At 33.7% G+C, this 27,448-nt stretch overlaps 4 protein-coding genes across 4 annotated transcripts; 2 read left to right on the top strand and 2 right to left on the bottom strand.

Annotated features, from left to right (window-relative positions):
• Positions 1-356: 356 nt before the first annotated feature.
• LOC123653548 lies at positions 357-4,172 on the bottom strand. Its single transcript, XM_045589538.1, has 2 exons — positions 3,742-4,172; positions 357-557 (listed from the first exon to the last, which is right to left on the bottom strand). Exons 1-2 carry the CDS (start codon positions 3,931-3,933, stop codon positions 417-419), a joined length of 333 nt encoding a protein of 110 aa, XP_045445494.1. The 5' UTR covers positions 3,934-4,172; the 3' UTR covers positions 357-416.
• A 1,137-nt stretch (positions 4,173-5,309) lies between these two features.
• LOC123653818 (uncharacterized protein K02A2.6-like) lies at positions 5,310-9,356 on the top strand. The gene is made up of 2 exons (XM_045589798.1): positions 5,310-6,848; positions 6,945-9,356. The coding sequence occupies exons 1-2, from the start codon at positions 5,310-5,312 to the stop codon at positions 9,354-9,356; spliced, it is 3,951 nt and encodes a 1,316-aa protein (XP_045445754.1).
• Positions 9,357-14,686: 5,330 nt separating this feature from the next.
• On the bottom strand, positions 14,687-19,348 carry LOC123653546 (hyccin). Its single transcript, XM_045589535.1, has 7 exons — positions 19,157-19,348; positions 17,155-17,320; positions 16,962-17,056; positions 16,671-16,888; positions 16,350-16,597; positions 16,157-16,273; positions 14,687-15,348 (listed from the first exon to the last, which is right to left on the bottom strand). Exons 1-7 carry the CDS (start codon positions 19,346-19,348, stop codon positions 14,894-14,896), a joined length of 1,491 nt encoding a protein of 496 aa, XP_045445491.1. The 3' UTR covers positions 14,687-14,893.
• Positions 19,349-20,179: 831 nt separating this feature from the next.
• Positions 20,180-24,274, top strand: LOC123653547 (Golgi reassembly-stacking protein 2). Its single transcript, XM_045589536.1, has 5 exons — positions 20,180-20,337; positions 20,414-20,698; positions 21,196-21,513; positions 21,700-22,006; positions 23,183-24,274. Exons 1-5 carry the CDS (start codon positions 20,275-20,277, stop codon positions 23,566-23,568), a joined length of 1,359 nt encoding a protein of 452 aa, XP_045445492.1. The 5' UTR covers positions 20,180-20,274; the 3' UTR covers positions 23,569-24,274.
• The last annotated feature ends 3,174 nt before the right edge of the window (positions 24,275-27,448 follow it).

The following is a 27,448-nucleotide window of genomic DNA, read 5'->3' as shown; positions in this document are numbered from 1 at the left end:
GTGGTTAGCAATTTAGGACAGTAAGACTTTCAAAATATCTTTTTCGGAGTTTTGAAGAATTTTTAAGTTTTTCAGGAAAATATTTCCACAATGCGACTTTCGTGGTGGACCTAAATAATTTTTTTCATATTTCAATTAAATAAGTCTATACAAATAATATTAAAAATTATGCTCTGGGTATAAACTTTAGAAATGTATATTTAAAAGGTTATTATTCTACTCCAGCTATGAGATCACGAATCTCATTAGTCACGGAACTCATGTTACTTATATTTTCCTTATTAGGTAACTATATAAGTATTATATTTAATAGTAGTCTACAATACCAATTTAAGTAAAAATAAAACTATTATACGCTCAATTATGCACGTAATTTATTTGTACAAGTCGTCATGGTCAATAAATAAATAATCAATCTAAACATAAATTTCGATTTGATAATTCAGGCTTCCTCCGCGTTCGCTCTTCAAACGAATGTTTACAAAAGTAGAGCCCACGCCTCCGGCAGTTATTGTTCCGATTGCGTCGGTGTGGTCCAAATCTCTGGCTATAACACCCTGAAATTTCATAATAAATAACATAAATATTTAAGCAAGAATTTGTTTTATTTTTACCCATCACTTTAATTTTTATTCAAATGATAATTAGATTAATAATTATGATTTAATTTCGCAATTTCTGTACGACTTGGGTCATTTTGTTTCTTCACGGTAAAACAATCTTGTTATAGTCATTGTAAGAAAATATTATCTATATATACATATAATAAAATGGTAGGAAAGTCAAAACTGTACATTGAATATTTTTTTTAAAGAATACTTGGGGTGTGATCTACAATTGATACAGAAGCCAAAAATATAGTTTTTAGAATTTTTATCTGTTCGTCTGTTTGTCTGTATGTATGTCGGGATAAACTCATAAAGTACTGCATGGATTTACTTCAAATTTAGCACGAATATTATTAAGAAGTCAGGTCAACATATAGGCAACAAATTATCACGCTATCACCTACGGGGAACGAGCAGTGAACCTTTATTTCTTCAACGCATTCTGTAACAACGTGTAAACTAACGACGCATATTTGAATGTTGTTATTATGTTAATAACCATGCTATAAGTTAGTTTCATACTATAAATTACTTAGTACAAAGTAATTCGTAAATCAGAAATGATTAAATAAATATTTTATGATTTTGAAGTCGGTGCCAAGTAAAACAATAACTACTCTAGTATCTACTCGTAAGTTGTATTCAGTTTTCTTTCTTATTTTGTTTCATTGACTATTAGGTTGAATACTGTTATTATTCTGTTATTGTTTTGACATATCTAATAATATTTTTTGTACTTATTTGTTGTGTGTGTGTTGTTTGTATTTGTTATTGTAGCCAGGTTTTTGTAGTATTTACTTGACACCAACTTCAAAATTATAAAATATTTATTTAATCATTTCTGATTAACTAAATCAAAATATGAATTACTTTGTACATGGAAATTTATTTTTCACTTTTTAGTTTCCTGTTTGAAGTCGGTTTTTTTTTTGTTAAAAATTATTTTATTTTACAATATTTAGTGATGGGTAGACCTAACAAGGATGCTTTTTCTCTTGTGTCGGGGGTCCGGAAACATACACAATACACAAGCACAAACTCCCAGAAAATGACAAACATCTATATGGCCAATACAAATGTCTGTCGTGCGCGGAGATTGAACCCACTAACGCCAGCGCAACAGCCGGTGCTGTGACCGCTGCGCTAACGCGTCGACATACTATGAGTAAAGTTCGCTGTCAGGTGTACGTAATAACAACCGGGACTGACAGCCTAGCGTGTTCTCTGAGGCTAGGTTGGGAGAACCACAAGGATTAACCACTAGACCGAAAATAAATGTTGTATAAACATAAATATCCACTCCGAGCGGGAATAGAACCCGCGACCATCGGTGTTTAGGCGCCGCCGACACGGCACATGCACCATTATATCAAAGCGGTCGTCAAACAGCAAAAGGTACCTGTTGTAAATTGTTGAGAAATTCCCTCGAGTGTTTATGGGTTCCATCATCAAACCTGGACCTGCGACACAAATGATCACACAGCAGGTAATTACTATAAATCGTTGAAAAGTTCCCTCGACTATCTTTCGTCTCTATCATCAGACTGTAATGGCACTTGTAACTCATATAGGTGCAAAGTTCTCATCAATAGAAACGCATTAAGTTCAAACAGCAGGTAATTGCTATAAGTCGTTGAAGAGTTCCCTCGACTATCTTTCGTCTCCATCATCAGACTGAAATGGCACTTATAACTCATACATATGCAAAGTTCTCATCAATAGAAACGAATTAAGTTCAAACAGCAGGTAATTGCTATAAATCGTTAAAGAGTTCCCTCGACTATCTTTTTTCTTCATCATCAGACTGTAATGGCACTTATAACTGATACATATGCAAAGTTCTCATCAATAGAAACGAATTAAATTCAAAAACCAGGTAATTGCTATAAATTATTGAAGAGTTCCCTCGACTATCTTTCTTCTCCAACATCAGATCGACTCCAGACCTTTATTAAATAGTAGTGCTTGATAGTACTTAATGAAAACATGATAAAATTTACTAGTCACCCTTACGATTTTTGAAAGTTTGCCTCGATTTCTCTGGGATCCCATCATCAGATCCTGGTTTCCTTATCATGGTACCAAACTATGGATATCTCCTTTCCAACAAAAAAAGAATTATCAAAATCGGTTCATAAACGAAGAAGTTATTTCCGTACATACATAAAAAAATATATATATACGGTCGAATTGAATAACCTCCTCCTTTTTTTTGAAGTCGGTTAATAAAGACATTCTGTAGTATATTTAGTATCAGCATTGCACTCGTGCGAAACCGGGGCTGGTCGCTAGTACTAAGAAAAGGCAAACGAAAAAAAACCGACTTCAATTACATCGACAAGTAATACAACGTAGGTAGACGACAAAATAGTCAAGTTATCTTATATATATTATACATTATCAAAGATTACTCCGAAAGTTGTAATCAAATCTCGATGATTTAAATATCACCCCAAGATAAACATTGGCTTTCGATTAAAATAAAAATCATCAAAATCGGTACACCCAGTAAAAAGTTATGCGGATTTTCGAGGGTTTCCCTCATTTTCTCTGGGATCCGATCATTAGATCCTGGTTATTGGGTAGGTCTGAGAATCGTACAACATCTATTTTTCATCCCCCTAAATGTTAAGGGTAGTCCACCCCATTTTTTTTTTATTTTTTATTAATTATTTATTTTTTATTTTATTATGATTTGGCGTTGAAAAATACACGGAACCCTAAATTTTCACACTCTTACCACCAACCCCTATTTTTAAATAGCGTTTAGCAGCAAGACAACTTTTACCGAGTCAGCTAGTATATATAATGTAATATATATATATATATATATATATATGTACGGTCGAAATGAGTAACCTCCTCTTTTTTTGAAGTCGGTTAAAAACAACTAAACCGAATTGAACATTTAATTTTACCAGCAGAAGTCAACGTACTGTAAGAATAATAATTGTAAGTTATACGCTAAATTTTAATGGGAAAAAACCAAACAGTCAAAAGCTTGTAATTCACATAGATGAAAAGCTAGTTAATAAAGACATAATTATTATTTTTGAACAATTACGTTTTATATAAATACATTAAGTAGATAACTTCGTATTAATAAAATATTTGTTAGAAAAAAAGATCTTACCCTGATAGTTTGTAGACCAGGATTAGAGAAGAAAACTTCTTTAACCCTCTTCTTAAAAGGTATAGCTCTGTACTCTGCTTTTTGTTGCCAAACCAATTGCGTATTGAAACTGGTACCTACTATCATGTCGCGGGCCCAGCATGACGACACGATGAAAATTATTACAAAACTCAATAGTACTACCACTCTCATTTTTATTTTTTTATACCAAACTACTATTTTGTAGATTAATTCCTCTGTATTTATAGCCGATAATGTTACCAAACTGACTGCGTGGAAATCACGGGGAAGTACATATAACCTACCCACGAGAAATACACTTGTGAATCACGAGCACTCGTTTGCGGCTACGCAATAATAAATCAAAGTGTAAATAAATGTCTTAGCTCATTAGTTAAACAATGTGGCACTGATAAATAGGATACTGATAATATTGATTGAATAGCACAATATTATGAAAATATAACCGTCAAGATTGTCTTTATCGTCGAGAAATTCTTGGGCGTTGAGTAGAATTGACTCGGGACTTTACAGTTAGATAAAGATATGTATAAACATAAATAAAACAAAAATAAATCTTTTTACTTTTTGTGAGCATATATTATAAGTTTCAACAGTTTTTATTACATTTTATTACATATTCACAAAGTTTTAATACATCACCAAATGACAACATTTATTACATATATATACCTACTTTTGTATCTACTTATAACCGTGAACGTTTTACGATAAATTATTATGAAGTAGGTAATATTCAAGGTATTGTGTTGTTTACGAGTAATATTCAAGCAGAATATTCATTAACATTTTGCCGTTTAAAAGTTATCTAAGTATAATACTTTTAGTATTTTGAAACTAAGTTTTATTATCTTTCAAAATACATAATAATAGGGGCGGTAAAGATTTAATCAAATTAATAAATGACACAGGTGTATGAATCTGCCAACTCGCAATGGAGCAGCGTGGTGGATTAATCTCTGACCCTTCTCTTACATGGAGAAAGAGGCGTATGCCCAGCAGTGGAATGTTACAGGCTGAATCGTCGACTGACGTATTGAACATAATACAGTCAGTGTAAAATTATTTGTATACAAAGCCCTTTTATATAACACATATACCTATATCTCTGTGTGTATAACTATTATAGATTTTATTTTTCAATTTTAAAATATGATAATATAACGATTGAAAAGAACAAAAAGTATTCGTACACAATGACACTACTATGTTTGACCTCAAGTCGGGATCACTATTCTGTGTTGTAGGTGTAGTGATTATAGTTTATATAATATATAGTCTATGGGGGTCTTGTCTATAGAATAAGTCTCTGGGGAAATAAACTCTCTGGTTGAACAGCGGCCATGTATAGTTGTGTTTTATTTTGCACCCGTGTAAATCTTAAAACTTAAAAAAAGAACTAAGCACATGACGTAGCAAATCATGTGTCAATGGCGACGAGGATCACCAATATAATAATATTTGTACGTGTCACGTCCGCAATCCGTATATACGGTGATTAGTGTGTTGTCACGTCGGCACACAAGAAGAAAATTTTACGAAACAGCATGGCGCTTGCAGGGGGAAGTGCAATGATAATACAAGAGTTTTCCACGGCTAAGTGCACATTTAAAGTATACAAGCAAGTGTTTGAAAATAAAATGAGAATACACAACATAGACGAGGCAAAATGGCCCCAGTATTTAATTTCATGTATAGGCTTCGATATTGTAACATTGCTGACAGAATTATGTTTTCCGTCTAGTCTGGACAGCAAAAACTATAAACAATTAGTTGAGCTCATTGAAAGACATATCGAACCAACTCAGTCAGAAATTACAGAAACATACAAATTTATGAAAAGAGTACAATTGCCTAATGAATCCATTGCAGAGTTCGTGGCGGCCCTTAAAAAGCTTGCCCAAACGTGTAATTTCGGGGCACATCTGGAAAGATCATTGAGAGATAAATTTGTTCATGGCTTACGATATGAGAATATTGTAAAAAGACTCTTTAATGAAGATAAATTAACTTTCACGACAGCGGTGAACATAGCTATAGGGATGGAGCTGGCTGAGAAAGGGGCGAGGCTGATTACGCACGGCCAAGAAGAAGCAGAGGTGCAGAAGGTGTCTCATCAAAAAGAAAGTAAAGAGACGGTGAAGGTGAAATGTCATTGTTGTGGTAAGCTGGGACATATAAAACCGAAGTGTAAGTTCAGAGAAGAAGAATGTTACAAATGTCATAAGAAGGGGCATATTGCGAGTGTCTGCCGAGCCCAGGTTAATCTACATAAGAGGTTTCCGTCAAGAAAAGTAAAGGAGGTAAATAAAGATGAATTTTCAGTGTTACAGGTTAAAAGCAGTGTGTATTCAGAAAAGGAAAATTGTGATTACGGGTTAGAGTTACTATTTTATCAAAATGAAGATAGTGTAAAGGTTAATAAAGTAACATTAATTGACGAAAAGTGTCCAGATCCCTGGAATATTTCACTAAATGTGAATAATGTTGATATTTTATTTCAAATTGATTGCGGGTCAGATGTAACATTAATACCTGAGTTGTTATATAAATCACTACTGCCAAATGTAAAAGTATCAAATTGTTTTTCAAAAATAACTGGTTATGGAGGTCAATATATAACAGTGATCGGTAAAACTCAAGTATTAGTTAAAAATAAAAATAAAGATTATTTGGCTCCATTAATTATTGTGAAAGAAGGTAAGAAACCTTTGTTAGGTAGAGATTGGCTCAGTGTAATAAAAATTGATTGGAATCGTTGTAAGAAGCAGTGTAATAATATTGAAAGGGAGAAATCTGAAATTAAAAAGTTAGTGGATAAGTATAGGGACATATTTTCAGGGGTCCCTGGGGAAATTAAAGGTGCAGTAGGTACTTTAAAATTAAAAGAAAATGTAACTCCTATGTCTTGTAAGCCTAGGCGTGTTCCTTATGCGTTAGAAAATCTGGTAAAAGGGGAACTAGATAAATTATGTAAAGAGGGTAAAATGTGTAAGGTTGATAAATCTGAGGTGGTGACATGGGCGACGCCTATTGTTAGTATCATAAAAGGGCCTAAGAATATAAGAATTTGTGGTGACTATAAGGTGACTATTAACCCTTATCTTGAGATGCCACATCATCCAATCCCGGTAATAGAGGATATTTTTGCTAAATTAAATAAAGATGATAATAATATTAAGACAGTATTTAGTAAAATAGATTTGAGAAAAGCATACATGAATAGGAGAATGGATGGTGAGGCACAAAAGCTGATGACATTGACTACACCGTGGGGGTTGTATCGGCCAACTTTCATGATGTTTGGAATGGCATCAGCTCCTCAAGAATGGCAAGATTTTATGGATAAACATTTTAATATGCCAAACGTGTATTGTTTTATTGATGATATATTAGTTGCATCATGCGATATAAAGAGTCACTTAAAAACATTAGAGTGTATTTTTAATAAACTAAGAATATTGAATATTAAGATCAATAAAGATAAAACAGTGCTAATGTCTTCACAATTAGAATATTGTGGACATGTTATTGACAAAGAGGGAGTTCACAAAACACCTGAGCATGTTAGGGCTATCTTGGAGGCACCACAACCTAACAATGTAAAGGAATTGCGAAGTTTTCTTGGTACTATTAATTTTTATCATAAGTTTTTAAAGAATGCAGCAGATAATTTAAAACCATTGTACCAGTTACTTAAAAATTCTGGAAAATGGGAGTGGGGAAAAGAACAAGTAGAAGCATATGAATGGGCCAAGAAAGCTATTGCATCAGACCAAGTATTAGTTCATTATAACCCTGAGTTGCCGGTGATATTGAGTTGTGACGCTTCAAGGTATGGTTTAGGAGCTTGTTTAGCTCATGAAATTAAGATAGGTAATGCAGTGTGTGAACGTCCTATTGCATTTGCAAGCAGAACGCTCAATGATGCAGAAACAAAATATTCTCAAATTGATAAAGAGGCTTTGGCCATTATATGGGCTGTAAAGAAATTTGATTTATATTTAAAAGGGAGGACTTTCACTCTTGTAACAGACCATAAACCTCTCATATCAATATTTAATCCAAGCAAAACTGCTAGTAGTATTTATGCTGATAGAATGACAAGATGGTCCCTAATTTTGTCTAATTATAATTATATAATTAAATATAGGACATCTCAAAATAATGCTGCAGCTGATTTCCCTTCTAGGTTACCGATTAAAAATAGTAGTGAAGATGATAAAAGTTATTTGGAGGGCAACATCAACAGCATTGTTTTGGATAACCCGCCAGTAACATTAACTGATGTAGCTAAGCATACTCAAAGAGATCCTGTGTTAAGTAAAGTTTTTACATATTTGAGGGAAGGTTGGCCAAAAATTATTGATAAGGAATTGCTTAATTATAAAGGAAAAGAGAGAGAGCTATATTTGATTAAAGATTGTATTATTTGGAGAGATAGAATTGTAATACCTAATAGTTTGAAATCTAAAGTTCTGATAGAATTACATGCTGGTCATTTGGGCATTAATAAAATGCAAGCTTTAGCAAATAGTTGTTTTTGGTGGCCCAACATTAGTAATGACATTAAGGATATTACAAGTAATTGTGAAGGATGCATCCAAAACAGGAATTTACCACCCTTAAAACATTTACATAACTGGGAATGGCCTAATGAGCCATGGAAACGTCTTCATGCAGATTTTGCTGGTCCATTTAGGGGACATATGTGGTTAATTGTTATGGATGCACACTCGAAATGGCCTGAAGTAGCCAAAATGAAATTGACTACCTCGAGTGCCACTATAAAATGTCTACGCAGTATGTTCGCTAGATTTGGCCTTCCTGAGCAGTTTGTTACCGATAATGGTCCACAGTGGACATCGGCTGAGTTCATTACATTTTGTAAGAATAATAATATCAGACATATTTGTACTGCTCCTTATCATCCAGCGAGCAATGGCTTAGCGGAGAGGGGAGTGCAAACATTTAAAAAGGCCATGCTGGCACAGACATTTAATAACAAGGACTTGAATCATAGTGTTCAGCAGTGGTTGTTGGCTTATCGTTCGGCTCCACATGCTACCACAGGTAGAGCACCTTGTGAGTTGATGTTGGGCAGGCCATTGCGTACGCGTTTATCTTTAATTAAGAAAGATGTAACTATTCCTCGCCGGTCTGTTTGTAATAAGCCAGTTAAACAATATTTACCTGGTGATAAAGTACTTGTAGCATCTTATGATAAGTCAAGGAAATGGTTAGAAGGTATTATTGACCGACCGGTTGGAAATGTAATGTATGATGTAAATACTGATAGAGGTATACTTACCAGAAATGTCACTCAATGTTTGCCTAGAAATTCACGTGCCGATCAAGACGAGTCTAATAACACTCAAGATATGATAGAGAATGACATTCCTGGTAATGAGGTTAGTATAAGTGCAGCATCTGAGGGCGAATTGGAGACTTCTAATAATTCGACTAATAGTTCAAATGCTTTTAATAATAATAAGAAAGATTCAGTTAGTATTCCTAAATCTCCAATTGGTATTCAGACTGAAGTTAAAAGGAGTGGGCGTATGCGTAGGCCAGTGCAGCGTCTTAATTTGTAAGGTGTCTAAATAAATTTTAATTAAACTTTAAAGCAAATTGTTAGTGAAAGCTTAGGGGGGAGGGGTGTTGTAGGTGTAGTGATTATAGTTTATATAATATATAGTCTATGGGGGTCTTGTCTATAGAATAAGTCTCTGGGGAAATAAACTCTCTGGTTGAACAGCGACCATGTATAGTTGTGTTTTATTTTGCACCCGTGTAAATCTTAAAACTTAAAAAAAGAACTAAGCACATGACGTAGCAAATCATGTGTCATTCTGGAATTTATTTACATCTTCCAGTTTGTCCTTCCCTTTATGTCTAGTGCTGAAAATTTTATACTTTAGTCGATGTTCTTTACGTGTCGAAAATGGGTCGGAAAGCGAAAAAAACAACAGAGGTCAAAAGTATTATAATTAGCCTCTAATTAAGTTCATAAGTCTCGTGCAAATTTCGACGACCTTCGGTTGAGCCCGTTCAAGTATACAATCAATTATTGATAGATTTGGCGCGAAGAAAACAGTTGATAATTTGAACAGAAGACATATGCAAGATTTTTCATGCCCGTAGTAAATAAAAACCTAGAATACTGTGACAATGCAAGATCGAAATAAACAAGTTTCAATTGGAACGATTCGAAATATCTTGCGGCCGGATCATGAGGAAAAGTTTTTCGTCAACAAGACTAATCGCGAATATATAGAGAAATCGCGGAAAACTACTCGAATTTGCTAAAAAATATGTACCTACATGAAGATAGTATTTTTGGAACAGTATCATATTATCGGTTAAAGTAAATTTATTATTTTTGGTTCAAATGGGAGGCGTAGTGTAGCGAAAGAAAAATTGTAAACTGAATCCAAATAATGATTCCGACTGTGAAATACGGTGGTGGTTTAGTCATGTTGTGGGATTGTATGGGAAGTGTCGGAAAATTACACATGTTTGGAGGTAAAATGGACTATAACATATAAAGATAATTGTGTTTGCTCGCAAACGAAAAAAAACCGACTTCAATTACATCGACGAGTAATACAACGTAGATCGAAGAAAAAATAGTCAAGTAACTACGCGTTATCAAAGATTACTCAAAAATTAGTAATCAGATCTCGATAAAATTTATATGTGACCACATGATAAACATCAGCTTTCGATTAAATTAAAAATTATCAAATTTGGTACACCCAGTAAAAAGTTATTGCGGATTTTCAGGAGTTTCCCTCGATTTCTCTGGGATCCCATCATCAGATCCTGGTTTCCTTATCATGGTACCAAACTAGGGATATCCCCTTTTCAAAAAAAAAAAAAAAAAAAGAATTATCAAAATCGGTATATCCAGTAGAAAGTTATACGGTATAATACAACGTAGGTCGACGAAAAAAGCGTCAAGTAAAAACGCATTATTAGATATAACTCGAAAAGTAGTGGTTAGATCTCAAATAAATTTAAATGAGACCAATTGACACACATCACCTTTCGATTAAAAAAAAATTGTCGAAATCAGTCCACCCGGTCAAAAGTTCTGATGTAACATACATAGGAAAAAAAAATACAGTCGAATTGAGAACCTCCCCCTTTTTTGGAAGTCGGTTAAAAAGAAGTACAATTATCAGTGAGTGCGGGAAAACTTGGGATTGGAAAAGGATTTTGTGTTTCAACAGGGCAACGATCCGAAGCACACGGTTTATAGTACTTACTAAAACACTCTTTCCAAATCACCGGACACTCTTTCCCAATCACCGGACTTAAATCCTGGCGAACATTTGTGAAGTATTATAGAAAATTCAATGAGGGAAAGACAGGTTTCAAATCACGCTGAATCCATCGAAGTCTTGACGAAAAAGTGGGAAGATATTTCAACTGCTATCACGAAAAATCTTATCGATTCGATGCCACGAAGACTACGGGCAGTAATTTATGCCAAAAGATATATACCACAAAAAATTAGATACAATTTTATTCACGATCAATGTCTGTGTACGAATACTGTTTGTAGTTTCCCAAATCTTTTTATTTTCTTATTTTTGGTGTTGCAAACCAAAATATTTAAATTTATTATAATTTTTTGTTTCAGGTCAAAAGGATTTTTTTTTTAAATTTCGAACTATTCCCATAATATTCCATTTTTTTGGTTAAAAAGGTGTATGTATACTTTTTACACACATGTTCATGTTCATGTTCAAAGCTTTGTATCGATGCCCGAGTTTGCCGGTTCTTTCATGCAAGTTCGAGCATTTTTTACTTTATATGTACATTTTCATAAGTTTTTTATTTGAAGACACCAATGGACTCAGGACCAATTTTGAAAATTATTTTCGATAAACGCCTTATTGAACGACTGTTAAAGATAGATTACTCTACAATGCTTTGGAGCGCAAAAATGATATAAGAGCAATCGCATGGATCGTCTAATTACGTTTTAAAAAATTAGCAAATTCCCTTAGTGTACCCTGACACCAGATATACTGCTATTGCTTAAGGGATAACACCTAGTTGACAGCCGAAATAATAGCGCTTTTGCGATTTTTTTTTGTCAGAAAATGATTGGACGTACTGAGTTGATTTTTTTTAAATAAAATTGGAGGGTGTATTTTCGACTACATTATTTATTTTTTATTTCAACTATTTTCCTAATATTCAAGATATAATATATTTCGCGGTTCTCTATTCAAAAAAGGCTTTAGCGGTGACCACTATTGTTTCTACGCCGGTCATCAAAAATATAAAAAATAAATGAATTGCGTTTTTGTATGATCGAAGGATTTCATAACATATTAATTAAACGGCTTTATTTAGCTTGACCAGTTTATTTATTTGTTTGTTTGGGTCAAATTTAGTAATTGGAATTTTTCCCCGTTCCTGATGACAAATTGATCTGATATTTGGTACACACTTTAATGTTGATGACAATACAACATAATTTAGTCCTTATGATTGTAAATTTAAGATGGCCACCGCCACAAAATGGCGGATTACATATTTTCCACAAATACTTCAATAATGGGTATCAAATGAAAGGGCTTTATTGGTAGAATAGAGCTTACCACGAAATATCCAAGATGGCCGCCGCCACAAAATGGCGGATTACATATTTTCCACAAATACCTCAATATGGGTATCGAATGAAAGGGCTTGATTGGTAGAATAGGACTCACTTTGAAAAATCCAAGATGGCTGCCGTCACAAAATGGTGGATTACCTACATATTTTCCACAAATAAGTCAAAATGGGAATCAAATAAAAGGGCATGATTGGTAGTATTATGAATATTTGAAGGTGCAAAAGTTATGTTGCGCTCTAATATTGACGTATCGAAAGGGTTGGTAAACGACGCTGTCGGCTAACTTACAGAAATTGTTTGGCCTCAGTTTCGTCGAACCCAAATGTACTGAACGGATGTAACGTCCGTTCAGATCGACTTTGAAAGAGATGGCATACACCTTATTCACCCTAAAGCCATACAGTTTCCGGCAAAGTTCAATTATGGGACGGCCACGCAGTTATATATTTAGGCTCAAAACTGTTTGAGGAATTACAAGCATACGTGTTAAGTGAAGTCTTTGGAAGGATTGTGTATTGAAGAGCTAGATTGCAACAAATTGTCAGGAAACAAACCATGTAATAGTGAGGCATTAGATAAATTCAATAGAATGAGAAGTATCGACTAACAACACAACTAAAAACTTGAAAATAAAATAAACTAATTTTTTTATGTTAAACGGTTTTATTACAATAAAAATGATGTAGTTAGGTTATGTACGAACTACTAGCTACCAGATCCAACGCACCAATCTTCTCATGCGTCTGGGGTATTGATCAGACAAATATAAATTCATTGGGCACGTGAAATTCCTATCATAGTGTTGACTGGATACACTACGCCCAACTATTTTATAATTGTCTGATCAATACCCCAGATCGATAAGAAGATTGGTGCGATCTGGTAGCTAGAACTTACCGAATTATTTTTTAGCTTTTAGTACATAACCTAACTACATCATTTTTATTGTAATGAAACCGTTTAACATAAAAAATAGTTTGTTTTATTTTTGAATTAATGGTCGGCTATCGAAAGTAAGTCATAATTTCGATGAAAAATTAGTACAAAAAAGTACGCATTGGAAAAATAAATCCTTCGATCAAGGCCAGTTTTTGAATATAGATAAATAAAACGTATACAAAATTTAGTGATTGCTGCTTTTAAAAGCTTACAGTACAGTGTGCATAAAGTAATTTACTACCTATAAATTAATTTACAGATGCTCGACCTACAGCACAAAACTGCAGACGTAGTTACATCTAAAATACCAACCTGGTGCTTTATTTACGATAACCCTGTTTTAAGTAATACAACATTTACGTGCTCTTAGTTATTCATGAAGTTTCATGTATATAGGCTTTAGATTAGCAGTCCTGAGACTGCCTAGAAAAGAAGGTAAGCGATTACCGTAGCATATAGCATATAGTAAATAATTGCAAGCGCGTTCCCGAACCTACCACTTTCCCTTCTCAAGAGCTCTGGCTACCTTACTAATCACGATTCAGCCTGTAAAATCTCACTGTTTTACAGAGGCCTCTTTCCCCATGTAGGAGAAGGCTCGGAGCTTAATCCACCACGGTGCTCCACTTCGGGTTGTGGATATATTCCCTACTACGAGTAACGATTGCTATCAGGTGTATATGATAACAAACGGGACTGACAGCTTAACGTCGATAATGACGATACAACTAAGGCATAAGCCTCCCTACATTTTATTGAGCTTCACCTCTAGCAGTTTTTCTTTTCTTCCGTAGTTCAGAGGCATCGTTGTCAGGTGGCCGTGTTAACTTCTTAAGTTGTGGTTATTGTAATAAGATGGAACCAGAAACCTAAAGAATGCGTTTATTGCATGGTTTAATAATCGGTTTGACGCCAATCTCAGTTTATGTGGAATTACTTGCACCTTGTGGACCCTGACCTAAGCGGTTCTTGGTCCATCCTTATTCGTTGGGAATCATCAGTTGTCGATTCGTTTATGTTGAGCATTTAGGACCAAGGTGAAAAATAAAAAGATGCTGTTTTTTGCGATTTTGAAAAAATATACCTCTTGTGGTTATCACCATCTTAATCTTAGAGTTCCTTAGATTATTTTTGTAATTTCAACTACACTTTCATAGGTTTAATCTTTCTACCCTCTGATTTTGGGACCGTTTGATTTATAGACTTATACTTATAAATAATTTGAATAGAGCAGTGATGTACAGCTTTCTTCGAAGCGCGTGCGTACATATATATGCATAATTACGTAAATCCTACCCGGCGCGACTCATAGACCTTACAGGTAAAAACGGCTATTGATCAGTCAATTTAGATTGCGTTGACTTGAAATTGTCAGAGAATATTTTTGAAATGTTGTACTTTAAGAATCCGTTGAAAACGAAAAATCGATTTGTTCGAAAAAGCTGACTAGGTGTAACCCCTTAAGTAATAAATACATACACCGAATAAGTACAAACACAGCATAGCTATAACATATACAAATTAGCTAATATACTAAGAACGATAAATAGCATATTTTTATACGGAGCTGACTTGCATAGCCGCGAAGCGCGGTGACGTTTCCATATCCAAGGAATCGGTGGTCACCTGCGATCGCGTATCAGAATTTTCAGCGCTGTTGTGAACAGACGTCATTGAAATTTCGTCCCTCAAGCTTCCGTTGGCATCGAAGGAATCGAGAGCGTTAGTTTTTTGTTGCGCGTCGACCATATCGCCACCTCCACTAAGAGAATTCCAAATGACCTTCGAAGCGTCTTTGACTGTGACCTTTTTCTCAGCCGTTGTTCCAGTTTTTTCTTTGCCATCTTTCGACTTTTTCCCTAGTCCCGGAAAAGCGCTTAGTTTAGGTTTAGAGTTTCTTGGAGCGACCCCTCGCTGCATTTGAGCGTCAGACTCTCCCTCTTCCGTGATCGATGTGAGAATGTCCGTCGCCTCTGTCTGCACCACTTGACCAGCTTGTATTGGAATGTCATCTTAAAAGAAAGAGAATATTGCATAAATATCGGTTTTTACAGAATACATATCCATCTTTACTAAGTAAAGGTATAACACTAAGAAAGTAGTGATAAGATCACATCTGTACTCTCAAATTTATTATTAAAATAAATAGTTCTTGTTTGTAACAAATAAAAGCATATTAAGGAGGAGGTTCTCAATTCGAATGTTCTCTTTCAATGTTTTTTATCTCACAACTTTATTACTGGTTGTGCCGATTTTGATAATTCTTTTTTTAATCGAAAGTTAGTGCTTTTTATGTGCCATTTAAATTTGACCGAGATAAGACAGGTACTTTTTGAGTTAGTCCTAATAATGCGTATTTAATTGACCGTTTTACCGACTAGCTCTTTCGTATTATTTATCGATATCATTGAAGTTGTTTTTTTTTTTCGTTTGCAAGCAAACACAATTATTTATAACCACACACGCAATAGGTCAAGGTGCAAATTCACAGATTATTCCTAATTAGATAATTATTGTTGAAAAATATTTCGCTATTAAAAGTGTGAATTTAAGGATATTAATAAAATTTTAATATATGTTTTTGATTAATTTTTAATATTTACCTTTTATTTTACAAAACAAAAATGACGAAAATACAGATGTGAAAGAAAATTGCACACAAAATCATTTTCGTAATATGATATAAATTAGCCAATATTTCAATCTGTAAGTATAATAAATAATGTTTCATTACGACTACTAACATGATAGGCAATGTTTGTCATATCCGCTGTATGAAAGTGGTGTTAAACATAGAAAAATATATAACAACTGCATTACCTGGTAATTTTTTCGTACGGAAAGATGCATTTGTTATCATAGATTTTGACATAGTAACAGTTGTTGTAGCAGGTGATAGTGCAACACTTATACCCATAGGACCATCGCATGGTTGACCTAAAATTAAAAGTTAATATTATTGTTGAGTTGTTTTTTGACACTTAATTTAATAAGTTTTATATTGCATACAAACCAGAAGGACTGTTCTTCAGTGAATTTATAACAGCACTTGTTACTAACATGACGTCGGGTAGTAATTCATACTGTGCTCTTTGATCTATGTCTTTTACAGCCTGAAATGCTAATGTGTAAAATTCGTTGAACATCGCAAAGTAACAACCCTCGATCATTTCAAGAAGAAAGTTCGAAGAAACTGGTATTCTTGGTATCGATCGACCGATCGAGGCACCAACTGTTTTGTTAAAACCTTGAGAAACTATTCTGTAAATAAAGTTATACCTATAAACTCTATTCACTTATATTAAAATGTTTACAAAATATTAAAAATATTAACCTGGAGGAAGCAATGCAGAAATGTCTGAGTGATAGCTTTGGCATTAAGCTTAGTTGACAATTATAAACAAAGAAGAGAGTTGCCATTACTTTAAGCCGATTCTGTGCATTAATAACTTCAACTTGGGAGTGAGGTCCCCAGCTGACTAGCTTCGTATTACACTCTTCCCATCTTCGCAGAGCACTTTCTGTTAAAAATTGTGAACCCAGGGACAATGGCTAAAAAAAAACTTTAGACAAATAACTGATGCTAAATAACTTTATGTATTAAACTATTTTGATTAAGATTCACCTCATGATAAATTGAAGGTTGTGCAAGGGAAGGTAATCTGAATGAGACAACCTTGGGTTTTCCATTTTCATCAACCACTTCAAAGTTGTACAAGCCTGTAAAATACGTTAGCAACTTTAAAATTATTATATTAAGTAATATTCAATTAATATTTTTAGTCATAAAAACCATATTAAGAAATATTTAAACATACCAATCAATAGGGTCTCAATACATCTGCATGATTTAGTGTTGCCTTGAGCGACTGAGCTTAAGTACCGATAAATCAATGTAGGAACAAATTGAAGAGTGAATCTTTGAAGCTCAATTTCTTTAGATCTATAGAAACTGAACAACTGTATACACACATTCTCTAGCATCTGCAATATTAAAATAGTAATGCTGTAGTTTTTTTAAGATGAAGTATTAAAAACACCTATATTTAGACTGTTAGAAAAATACATACATACATACATACATATATATATATATATATATTTATAAAATTCTAATATATAAAATTGTCGTGTCGTGGTGTTTGTAGTTAAACTTCTCCGAAACGGCTTGTCCGATTGTCATGAGATTTTGTGAGCATATTGGGTAGGTCTGAGAATCGAACATCTATTTTTCATCCCTTAAATCTTAAGGGTGGTCCACACCTATTTTTCTTAATTTTTAGATTTATTATTTATTTTATTATGATTTGGCGTTGAAAAATACATACAACCCTAAATTTTCACCCTTCTACCACCAACCTCTATTTTTAAATAGCGTTTAGCGGTAAGATAACGTTTGCTGAGTCAGCTAGTATATATATATATATATATATATATATATATATATATATATATATATATATATATATATATATATATATATATATATATATATACTAGTTCTATAATAAAGGTAGTAAATAGCCACAAAAAAATTTAAACTCCCAACATTTACCAAATTTAATCAGAGTTATGTAAAAATATGTAGTATATGATATACTATGATACCATACGATTTTATAAAGAATGTGTGTAATACTTCATTACAAAGTAAATACAATAATTTCCTCTTTGCATATTTAGTTATTATAATATATGATTAAACAATAAATTCTGTGTGGTTACAGCATCAAAGAATATAGCCACCCCCTCTCATCCCGTGGGTAACGTAAGAGGCGACTAAGGGATAACACAGTTCCACTACTACCCTGGAACTTAAAAAGCCGACCGATGGCGGGATAACCATCCAACTGCTGGCTTTGAAATACACAGGTCCGAAGACAGGTGTACAGCAGCGTCTTCGGTGCGACAAAACCAGCCCTGCGGTCACCAACCCGCCTGCCCAGCGTGGTGACTATGGGCAAAACACATGAGATCATGCCATTTTTGGCATGAACTTGTGGAGGCCTGTGTCCAGTAGTGGACTGCAGGGGGCTGCTGTGATGTGATGATGATGATGATGATGATGAAACAATAAAAGTTTTTATGCACCTTGTGTTTTAAAGTATGTTCGTTTCACGTATTTTGTATGGTATTTTACAGCTTTATGACGATGAAAGAATTTTTAGTCAGTTTATTATTGTAAAACAAAAAATTTCCAAGCCTTCTTCTTTATAATAATACTAGCTGGGACCCGGGGTTCATTAATTTGAGAAAAGAAGGGTACTAACATAATATATGTCTTATGGCCTTCCTTAGGAAATGGAATATCCAACACAAAAAGAATTTTGCAAAGCAGTAGTTCCTGATATTAGCATTTTTAAACAAACAACATTTTAATTATTAGTGTCTCCAAGTAGATTACAGATGAATAAATGTACATAACAGTTATAGTTTTGATTAGTTAACGTAATTATATTGTCAAGTACATAATTTTTAGATATTTCTAATGATAAGTAAAGTGTAAAAATATCATCACAACAGTGCTTTGGAGAAGTGTTGCCTCGTGATTAAACTATTTATTTTACATATACCTGACATTAACTTATTTGACTACACCATACCACAGTGATTATAGCAACTGGCTACTGCAATAAGTGATGTTGGTTCGATACCTTTACATAACAAATGCTTTTATAGACCTAAAAGATATTTGACACGGTCTCTGCATTTAGGGTTATGTTGTAAATGTCACTTGGATTCTCATATTACTAGAAGATTTTTAGTGTGAATCGTTTATTTTATTTTTTCTTGTACCTATTGTATCAAAATGATAGGTACCTGTGGATCGAATTCATCAGCCCTTTTATTGGCTTGACTTTCATTTTCATCTTCACAATACAGTAAATTAAATAACGCTGTTGCAATTTCATGATTATGTTCATGTTCCGCTGCAAAACTTTTCAGTTCGTATTCTCTTAGGGCCGCGTATTCGTTTAGCCATTCTGTTATTAAATGTTTCCATTCTGCCATTGTATTTGTATACCTTAAATATATTTAATGAATTTTCTTAAAAATAAGAGACTAAACTTATTGAATATGTCTACTAAATACAGAAGTTAATTTTATTAAATAAATAATGTAATATTAAGCAAAAAAGAATGTAATATTAAGCAAAAAAAATAATGTAACACTAAGCTAAAAAATTAATTTGACGTCATTATTATTACTTACCAAATTTTACGAAATAATGAGATTTGCAATGATATCTATATAATTATTTTAACAAATAAATATCGAATCTCACTAGAGTAATTTTAAAACGGTCATCAAAATCATAATATATTCATTCTATTCCACATTTATGTTTGTTTAATTTTTGACTTTTGTTGTATACTTTTTTTTTGACGAATCGATTAATCATAATATTAGTGATGGGATTATCTCTTCGATATTTCGAGACTGGGTACATTTTTTTCCGATTTTTAGTTTATTTAGAGTTTTTATTTTTTAATATGTCTCAAAATGTTTGCGTTATTCATGTTAATTTATTTTAAATAAAAACATGGAGTTAATTTTATTGTTAAAAATATTTTTCCCAATAGCATAATCGAATTAAAAATTATATGAACATTGTTGTTGACTGAATTTAAAATAAAGTAAATATAATATAATATATATATTATAATACTACTAAAAATAATTTTCATCTATTAAGCAGATGAGTGAAGTTCGTCTCTTGTTCGGTTCTTGTATCTCCTACTAAAATTAAATAATCTTTTAAGTCTTATTGATTTTTTTTAATATTTTTTAATATAATGCCCATGGAGCATAGAGAAATGCCTTATGCCACGTAGAAGTCAAAAATGTCAAAGTCAAACAGTTGTCATGGAGTAGGATTTTCGTAAAAAAGTTCAAAATAGCTTTACATTTGTATCAGTTTCTTGATCCCAATTTCAATGGGTTCTTCACAAAGTTCTGAAGTGCCAGGGGGTGGTTCTGAGGGATACCATATCTTAAGGGTTTGTATTTATACCGTATTTCATGTTTAACGTAGACTTTATTATGAAATACAAGTAACACGTCAATGTTTTGCAGGTCCAAGACGGTTCCCCTGGACAAAAAGCAAATCTTGAACCATTTTTCGACTTTATTGTGGCTATTGAAGACACTAGACTGGACCAAGATAATGATACACTTAAAACACTCTTAAAACAGAATGTAGATAAAAATATTAAAATGCGAATCTATAGCACAAAGACTCAGTCAGTGAGAGAGGTGATGATTACACCCAGTCAAAATTGGGGTGGTCAAGGTTTACTTGGAGTCAGTATTCGATTTTGTTCATTTGAAGGTGCTAATGAAAATGTCTGGCACATCCTGGTAAGTTCATAATTATCAAGTACTTGTTTATTGTTTTAATTGACTTTATAGCATTAATATAAAAACCGATTATATACATTAAATTAAAAATAAAACTCCTTAAAAAATCTTTATTATGTAATTAAGATAACAACAATCAATCTGTGGATTTTAAATAAAAACTATCTTAAAGTAATAGGGTTAAATAATTTTAATATAAAAAAGATTCGTTGTTTAAAGTACAAGTATTTTCTTGAATGATGTAAATTTAACATAATAACAGCAACAAATTGAAAATATGTAAATATTTGAGCACCTATATCATTAACTAGTTAAGGAAACTGAATTATAAACAACACACAACCAAAAAAATATGCTATATACAAACATTGTGAAATAAAAAATAAAATATAATGATATAAACAGCTGTCTTATTGCCAAAAGAGAAATCTCTTCTAGACAATATCTAGAATAAGGTGTACATTAAATGTATTTATTAAAATATCTCTCTATTGCAGGAGGTACATCCCTCATCACCAGCAGAATTAGCTGGATTAAGGCCCTTCTCAGATTATATAATTGGTGCAGATTCCATCATGCACGAAAGTGAAGATCTTTTTACACTGATAGAAGCACACGAAGGAAGGGCTCTTAAGCTATTTGTTTATAATATAAATGATGATAGCTGTCGAGAAGTGCATATAACACCAAATCACAACTGGGGTGGAGAAGGTAGTCTTGGATGCGGGATAGGATACGGTTACTTACATAGAATTCCAATTAGAAGCAGTCCGCTTGTGCCAAATCAAAAGCAGCATGCACCACCAACACCAATGGTAAGGCTTGTAAAAGATTATTCATTTTCAGTTATGTTAGTTTTATTACAGTTTATAAAGGTAAGATTAAAGATTTGTCTATTGTTTATAAGAAGATGCTAGTTTTTATTTTTTTTAATACTTTTATAAAATAGAGAAGATACTGTAAATAAGTAATGTTTTAATTAATAATGTTTTTGTTTCTAGGTTTCTTCTCAGAGTGCTAATGTACACCAAGATGCTTTAATTACTGGTGTTCAAAATTTGAATGTTACAAATGAAACAACCCCACTTATAAATGATAATCAGGGCATAAATCAGGCCGGTGCAACTCAAGTTTCTCAACCACCATTCCTATCTGGAGTACCTATGGTTAATCCTGTTTCATATACACCTTCCTTCACCAATGAGCAACCAAATTTGACAGAGTATGTAAGCATACAACCCAGTATGTCGACACCACCTTTGACACAAACTCAGTCAATGGTATCCAATATGGCTGCCTATTCAAGCAGTAAGTATATTAGTTATTCAAATGTAAGCTGATTGTTTTTACCTTTTATATTTATTTATTAAAAATAATTTAATAGCTAAATCTCGATTTAAAAAGCTTAGCTTCACTTTTAACTATTATTAATTAACTAGCTTCTGCGCGCGACTTCGTACGCGTGGAACAGATGCGCACCTAATACTTGTTCATTATTTTGCTGCGATGTTATTTTAAAACTGTGATATCACCTGAGATACTCATTGAAATCGAATCATGTAAAAGGCTATTTTGTTTTAAATTAAATACTTGTGATGAATAACGTATTTATTTAGATAAGGATTAATATCATGTTTATAAAAACATCTTCGCAAATAATGCATTATTTTAGAACAAACTTGGTTAGCATAAAAAAGGTTATAGTGAGCCAACCTTAAAAGATAGATATATGGCGTCGCGGACTTTTTTTTAAGAGCTTTTAAAGAGGATCAATTCTGTCATACATGATTTTTGCGAAACTTTAACTGATTTTACAGCGCCCGCAGCGGAAGCTCTCAATAGAAAAAAAGAACCCCCGATTTTGAAGCATTTTTCATTGGTGCTCCGCTCAGTTTGATCGTAGCGTGATGATATATAGCCTACAGTCTTCCTCGATAAATGGGCTATCTAATGCTAAAAGAATTTTTCAAATCGGACCAGTAGTTTCTGAGATTGGTGCGTTCAAACAAAAAACAAACAATCTCTTCAGCTTTATAATACTAGTATAGATTAAAAGGAAAATAATTTTAATTTGTAAAATGACAATATACATGCTTTTCAAGCCTATTTGAGTAAAGTAATTCTAGATTTTGTATTTTTGTACTGTTTTGTAAGAGAGGTACTCTTCCCGTGGGTGTCGTAAGAGGCGACTAATTGATAATACAGTTCCGCTACTATCTTGGAACTTAATTAGCTGACTGGTGGCGGGATAACCATCCAACTGCTGGCTTTGAAATACACAGGCTGAAGACGGGCAGCAGCGTCTTCGGTGCGACAAAGCCAGCCCTGCCGTCACCAACCCGCCTGCCCAACGTGGTGACTATGGGTAAAACACATGAGTTCACATTATTTTTGGTGTAAACTTGTGGAGGCATATGTCCAGCAGTGGACTGTATAGGCTGTAATGATGAATTCTAGATTTTGATAAATAAAAAACATTTTCAGATCTCGCTGAGACTACCTTGACTAATTTGGGTAGTATACCCTCAGTTTCGAACATGCAGCCACCAGCTCCATTACCAAATTTACCGGGTATTCCTATGAACCAGCCTCAACCATATATACCTATGATGTCTAACTACTCACAGCCTCAAGTACCAACTTCGATACCTATGCAACAAACCTCACCAAATTTAGTTCCAACATTTGATATGAGTAATTTCACCCAAGCCCCCATGCAGCCTCCGCCACTGAATAGTGGTTTACCAGTAGTGACTCCAGTGTCACTGCCAGGAATGCCCTCGATTACTGTAAGTGCAACCCTGCCTGTATCAACAATGCAAGAAATTCATCAACAACAAGTTTCACAGCAGCAAGATTTATTATCGTGAATATTTGTTACACTTATAAAAATGCCTTTATAATTGACATTCTAGCACAGATATTCTAAATATATAAATGTATTTATATATGTTCAGTTTTATAATATATTATATGTATGATAAAAATAGACTTTATTTTAATGTATTATTTGTTTGGCTGTTAATATATTTTCTGTGGCATTTAATATTTCGATACCTCAGTGCTCAGTGGAAGTAATCATAATATGGCCGAAATTTACATTTACTAACATAGTTTGTACTGTTATTTATTTTTAATCTGTATATTTCAAATATCCTGGAAAAGAGACGGAAATGTATGATATTGTTAACATATACAGACAATTAATTGTATGAGTGTTTCGTAAAATAAATTAATTGATATTTTTTTCTTATAATTTGATTCTCATGCCTGCATTCCCTGCACAACATACTTTTAAGGCGTAGATGACATCGAAACAAACTAGGTACCCATCTGTCGTTACCAAGCTTTTAAAAAATAAATCAGTCAAACTATTATTGTTAACCTATGTTTGGATATTTCAGAAGTGAGCTCCGAGGTATTGATGTTTCAAGTTATGTAAATTTATTATTTTAATAAGATATATTATCAAATAGAAGATGTTGATATTGAGACCTGTTTTTGCCTATTTGTCAATATTCTGACTAATAAGTTAAATGTATAATAATTTAGTATGATAATAAAATATAAAATTACTTTTTTTGTGTTATTTATTAAAAGTAGACATACACAGGCATAGGTAATAAAATAACCTTTATAAAATTATATATACGGTTCATTTGAGTAACCTCCTCCTTTTTTGAAATCGGTTAAAAATTAAAAGCAATAATTTTATCATAATAATATTTATTTAGACACAGTTATGCTAAATGCCGCCCTGGTGTAGTAGTGCGAGTAGTCGCCTAAAGCACCGACGGTTTGCGGGTTCAATTCCCGTTAAGGATGGATATTTGTATTTGTAAAAATATTTCTTTCCGGTTTGGAACATATCCGCCAACCTTCAGCGGAGCAGCGTAGTGGAATAAGGTCCAATCCTTCTCCTAAATGGAGCAAGAGGCCAGTTGTGGGATGTTACAGGCTAAATGCTATGCTAAAGTTATTTTTTTAAATTTGACTAGGCAATTTCACGTGTCGAAACAGAAATATTTAAACATCTAGTTGCTAAAAGATCCCGTGGTATCGCTATCCATACGAAAAAATGACAAGAAACAGTGTCTTCGCGATTAAAAATTAAGTTTTAACTTATATATATCATACCTAATGCCTATATAAATATCGAGACAATACTATATATACAATAGTTAACGAAACATATTTTATTTGTGAAAGCGTTCACAATGTATCTCTTTAAAAAAAAAGCATATTAATTTACTTTTTTCAACTGTGATAAAATTTCATAGGTTTCCAATAGGTACGTTTATACGCAATATTTTATTGTTGAGATACATTTTTAAATGGCCCATAGCTGGACAAAGATCTGTCTAATCGTTAGTAGAACTTTGGGGAATAAAACGCAATCTTCCGTATATAATTATTTATTACATTCAAAGTTTATGTGAATATCATTAGGTACATAGTCTAAAACAAAGTCACTTCCCGCTGTCTGTCTGTCCCTATGTATGCCTAGATCTTTAAAGCTACGCAACGGATTTTGATACCGGATTTTTTAATAGATAGAGTGATTCAAGGGTAAGGTTTATATGTACAATATATGCTATAGTAGAAAAATACTGATAATTTTAGAGGTTTCTAATGTGATGTCGTAAATAAACACATTTTTTTGCGCTTACATTGCAAAAGCTGGCTGAACCCTACGAGATAGGTCAAAATTATGTACTACAGTATTGTACACCTTAAAAAGGTCTACAAAAAAGTTCGCGATGATATATCTATGTTTTAGGAAAACAAACCTACAATAACCATTTTTTATCCTTTACATTTTACGAGAAATAATGGCTTATTTACGAAGCAATTTTAAGTAATACAGCATTCATCATTATCCAACTAAGTACCACAAATACATTGTGCATTTAATATAGATCAATAAGGGCCTTTACAGCATGTAATTTAAATGAACATTTTCGAAGATATTACAGATTTAAAATGCAGAGACATAATGGTTGCGGCGGTGACGGACAGGGGGCCGGTAAGGGCGCGGGGCAGTATATGGTAAAACCGGGAGAGATGCCGCAGTGGGATAGATGCCTCATGTTCTAAAAACCTAACATCCCGAACTCACAAATAAAAATTAATCGCATAAGTAGGAGTCGAAGTCACCCCGTACCTCAGATATCCACAGATATTCGTGTGGCAAGGACGCGTTTGGATCGTGTGTGTAATTTTCTCCGTGGCGAAATTTACAAACACGTCAAAGTTTTAAAGGTTAGTATTTAAGGTTCTATAATTTTATAAATAGTAATAAATTCCGTTATATTTTTTATCACGTCTATATACTGGGTCATGGTCATGGGTCTGAGTCTGCATATAGTTGTAAATAGATGCTATTTTGTTTATAATTTATTTAAAAAATACGTGGGCATCTATCCCAATCACAAAGGATAGTTGCCCTGATTTTTTGAGGTATAGGTTAGGGGCATCTATCCCTTCATTCACCATATACAGAGTAAGTTTATATGTATAATTTTTTTTTGTGTCTGTTATATTTTTTATGTATGTATATGCCGAGAAAATATAAAAGAAAGGAAGAAATGCGAGCTCGAGTATTTTCTTGGACTATAGAAAACCTACAGTCAGCTTTCGATGAGAAAGTATGATTGTGCAATGTGCATGTTGACACTTGATATGAATATTTTAGACCAACAATTAAGAATTTATACTTTTGTTGAATAAATGCTTGTAGATATGGGAGAAAGTGATAGCACGACGAATAAGAGAAGAATGTGAGGTCACACAGAACCAATTTGGATTTATGCCGGGCCGGGGAACTACAGATGCCATATTTGCACTCCGCCAACTCTGCGAAAAATATCGACTCGCACAAAAAGACTTACATATGGTGTTCATGGATCTGGAAAAGGCATACGATAGGGTCCCCCGTAAGGTTCTGTGGTGGGCTATGAAAGGGAAAGGAGTGCCGAGAAAGTGAGAAAGCACCCTGGTGTATGCTGTTTGCTGACGACGTTGTTCTTGTCGGAGATAATGCTCTTGAGGTACAGAGCAGACTAGGAAAATGGCAGGAAAGACTGGAGGGCGCAGGATTGAGAATAAGTAGATCTAAAACCGAGCACTTATTCTGCAATTTTTCCCATATTTCCTTGGATGGTGTATCCCTACCAGTCTGCTTCGTCGTGCCTTGAGTCGACTTCCGGTACCTTGGGCCATTAATACAAAATGACGGCAACATAGACCGTGACGTGAAAAATAGAATAAATGCGGGATGGATGAAATGGCGAGAGGTCTCTGGAACAGCTTGTGATCCACGAATGCCCCTTAAACTTAAGGGTAAAATCTATAAAACGACCATAAGACCTGTCGTAATGTATGGATCAAAATGTTGGGCAACAAAAGTGACGGATGAAAGAAGAGTACACGCAGCCGAGATCAGACTGCTAAGATGGATGTGTGGAGTAACAAGGAAAGATCGGATTAGACATGAGTATATAAGGGGAAGTTTGAAAGTAGCACCCGTGACAGAGAAAATGAGGAGCAATAGGTTAGCGTGGTATGGGCACGTAATGAGGAGGGATGAACGCTATGTTGGTAAAAGAATGTTAGGGATGAATGTCGAAGGACGAAGAGCGATCGGCAGACCGAAAAAGCGATGGATGGATTGTGTGAGTGAGGATATGAGAAAGAAAGGAGTAAACACTGAAGTGACGAATAATAGAGAGGAATGGAAGAGGAAAACAT

This window comes from Melitaea cinxia, chromosome 5, assembly GCF_905220565.1.
Source record: "Melitaea cinxia chromosome 5, ilMelCinx1.1, whole genome shotgun sequence".
NCBI lineage: Eukaryota > Metazoa > Arthropoda > Insecta > Lepidoptera > Nymphalidae > Melitaea > Melitaea cinxia.
The sequence above is the reverse complement of the archived record's forward strand: the minus strand, read 5'-3'. Positions and strand labels throughout refer to the sequence as shown.

Bases quoted from the DNA above. Each gene is read 5' to 3' on its own strand.
- LOC123653546 (XM_045589535.1), bottom strand. From the start codon at position 19,348: ATGGCAGAATGGAAACATTTAATAACAGAATGGCTAAACGAATACGCG. The intron at 17,321-19,156 runs GTACCTATCATT...TTAATATTGCAG, and splicing joins CTGATGAATTCGATCCACAG to ATGCTAGAGAATGTGTGTAT. The intron at 16,598-16,670 runs GTTAATATTTTT...CTTTATTTACAG, and splicing joins TTCTGCATTGCTTCCTCCAG to AATAGTTTCTCAAGGTTTTA.
- LOC123653547 (XM_045589536.1), top strand. From the start codon at position 20,275: ATGGGTTCTTCACAAAGTTCTGAAGTGCCAGGGGGTGGTTCTGAGGGA. The intron at 20,338-20,413 runs GTTTGTATTTAT...AATGTTTTGCAG, and splicing joins AGGGATACCATATCTTAAGG to GTCCAAGACGGTTCCCCTGG. The intron at 20,699-21,195 runs GTAAGTTCATAA...TCTCTATTGCAG, and splicing joins AAAATGTCTGGCACATCCTG to GAGGTACATCCCTCATCACC.
- LOC123653818 (XM_045589798.1), top strand. From the start codon at position 5,310: ATGGCGCTTGCAGGGGGAAGTGCAATGATAATACAAGAGTTTTCCACG. The intron at 6,849-6,944 runs GTGACTATTAAC...AATAATATTAAG, and splicing joins GAATTTGTGGTGACTATAAG to ACAGTATTTAGTAAAATAGA.
- LOC123653548 (XM_045589538.1), bottom strand. From the start codon at position 3,933: ATGAGAGTGGTAGTACTATTGAGTTTTGTAATAATTTTCATCGTGTCG. The intron at 558-3,741 runs GTAAGATCTTTT...ATGAAATTTCAG, and splicing joins CTGGTCTACAAACTATCAGG to GGTGTTATAGCCAGAGATTT.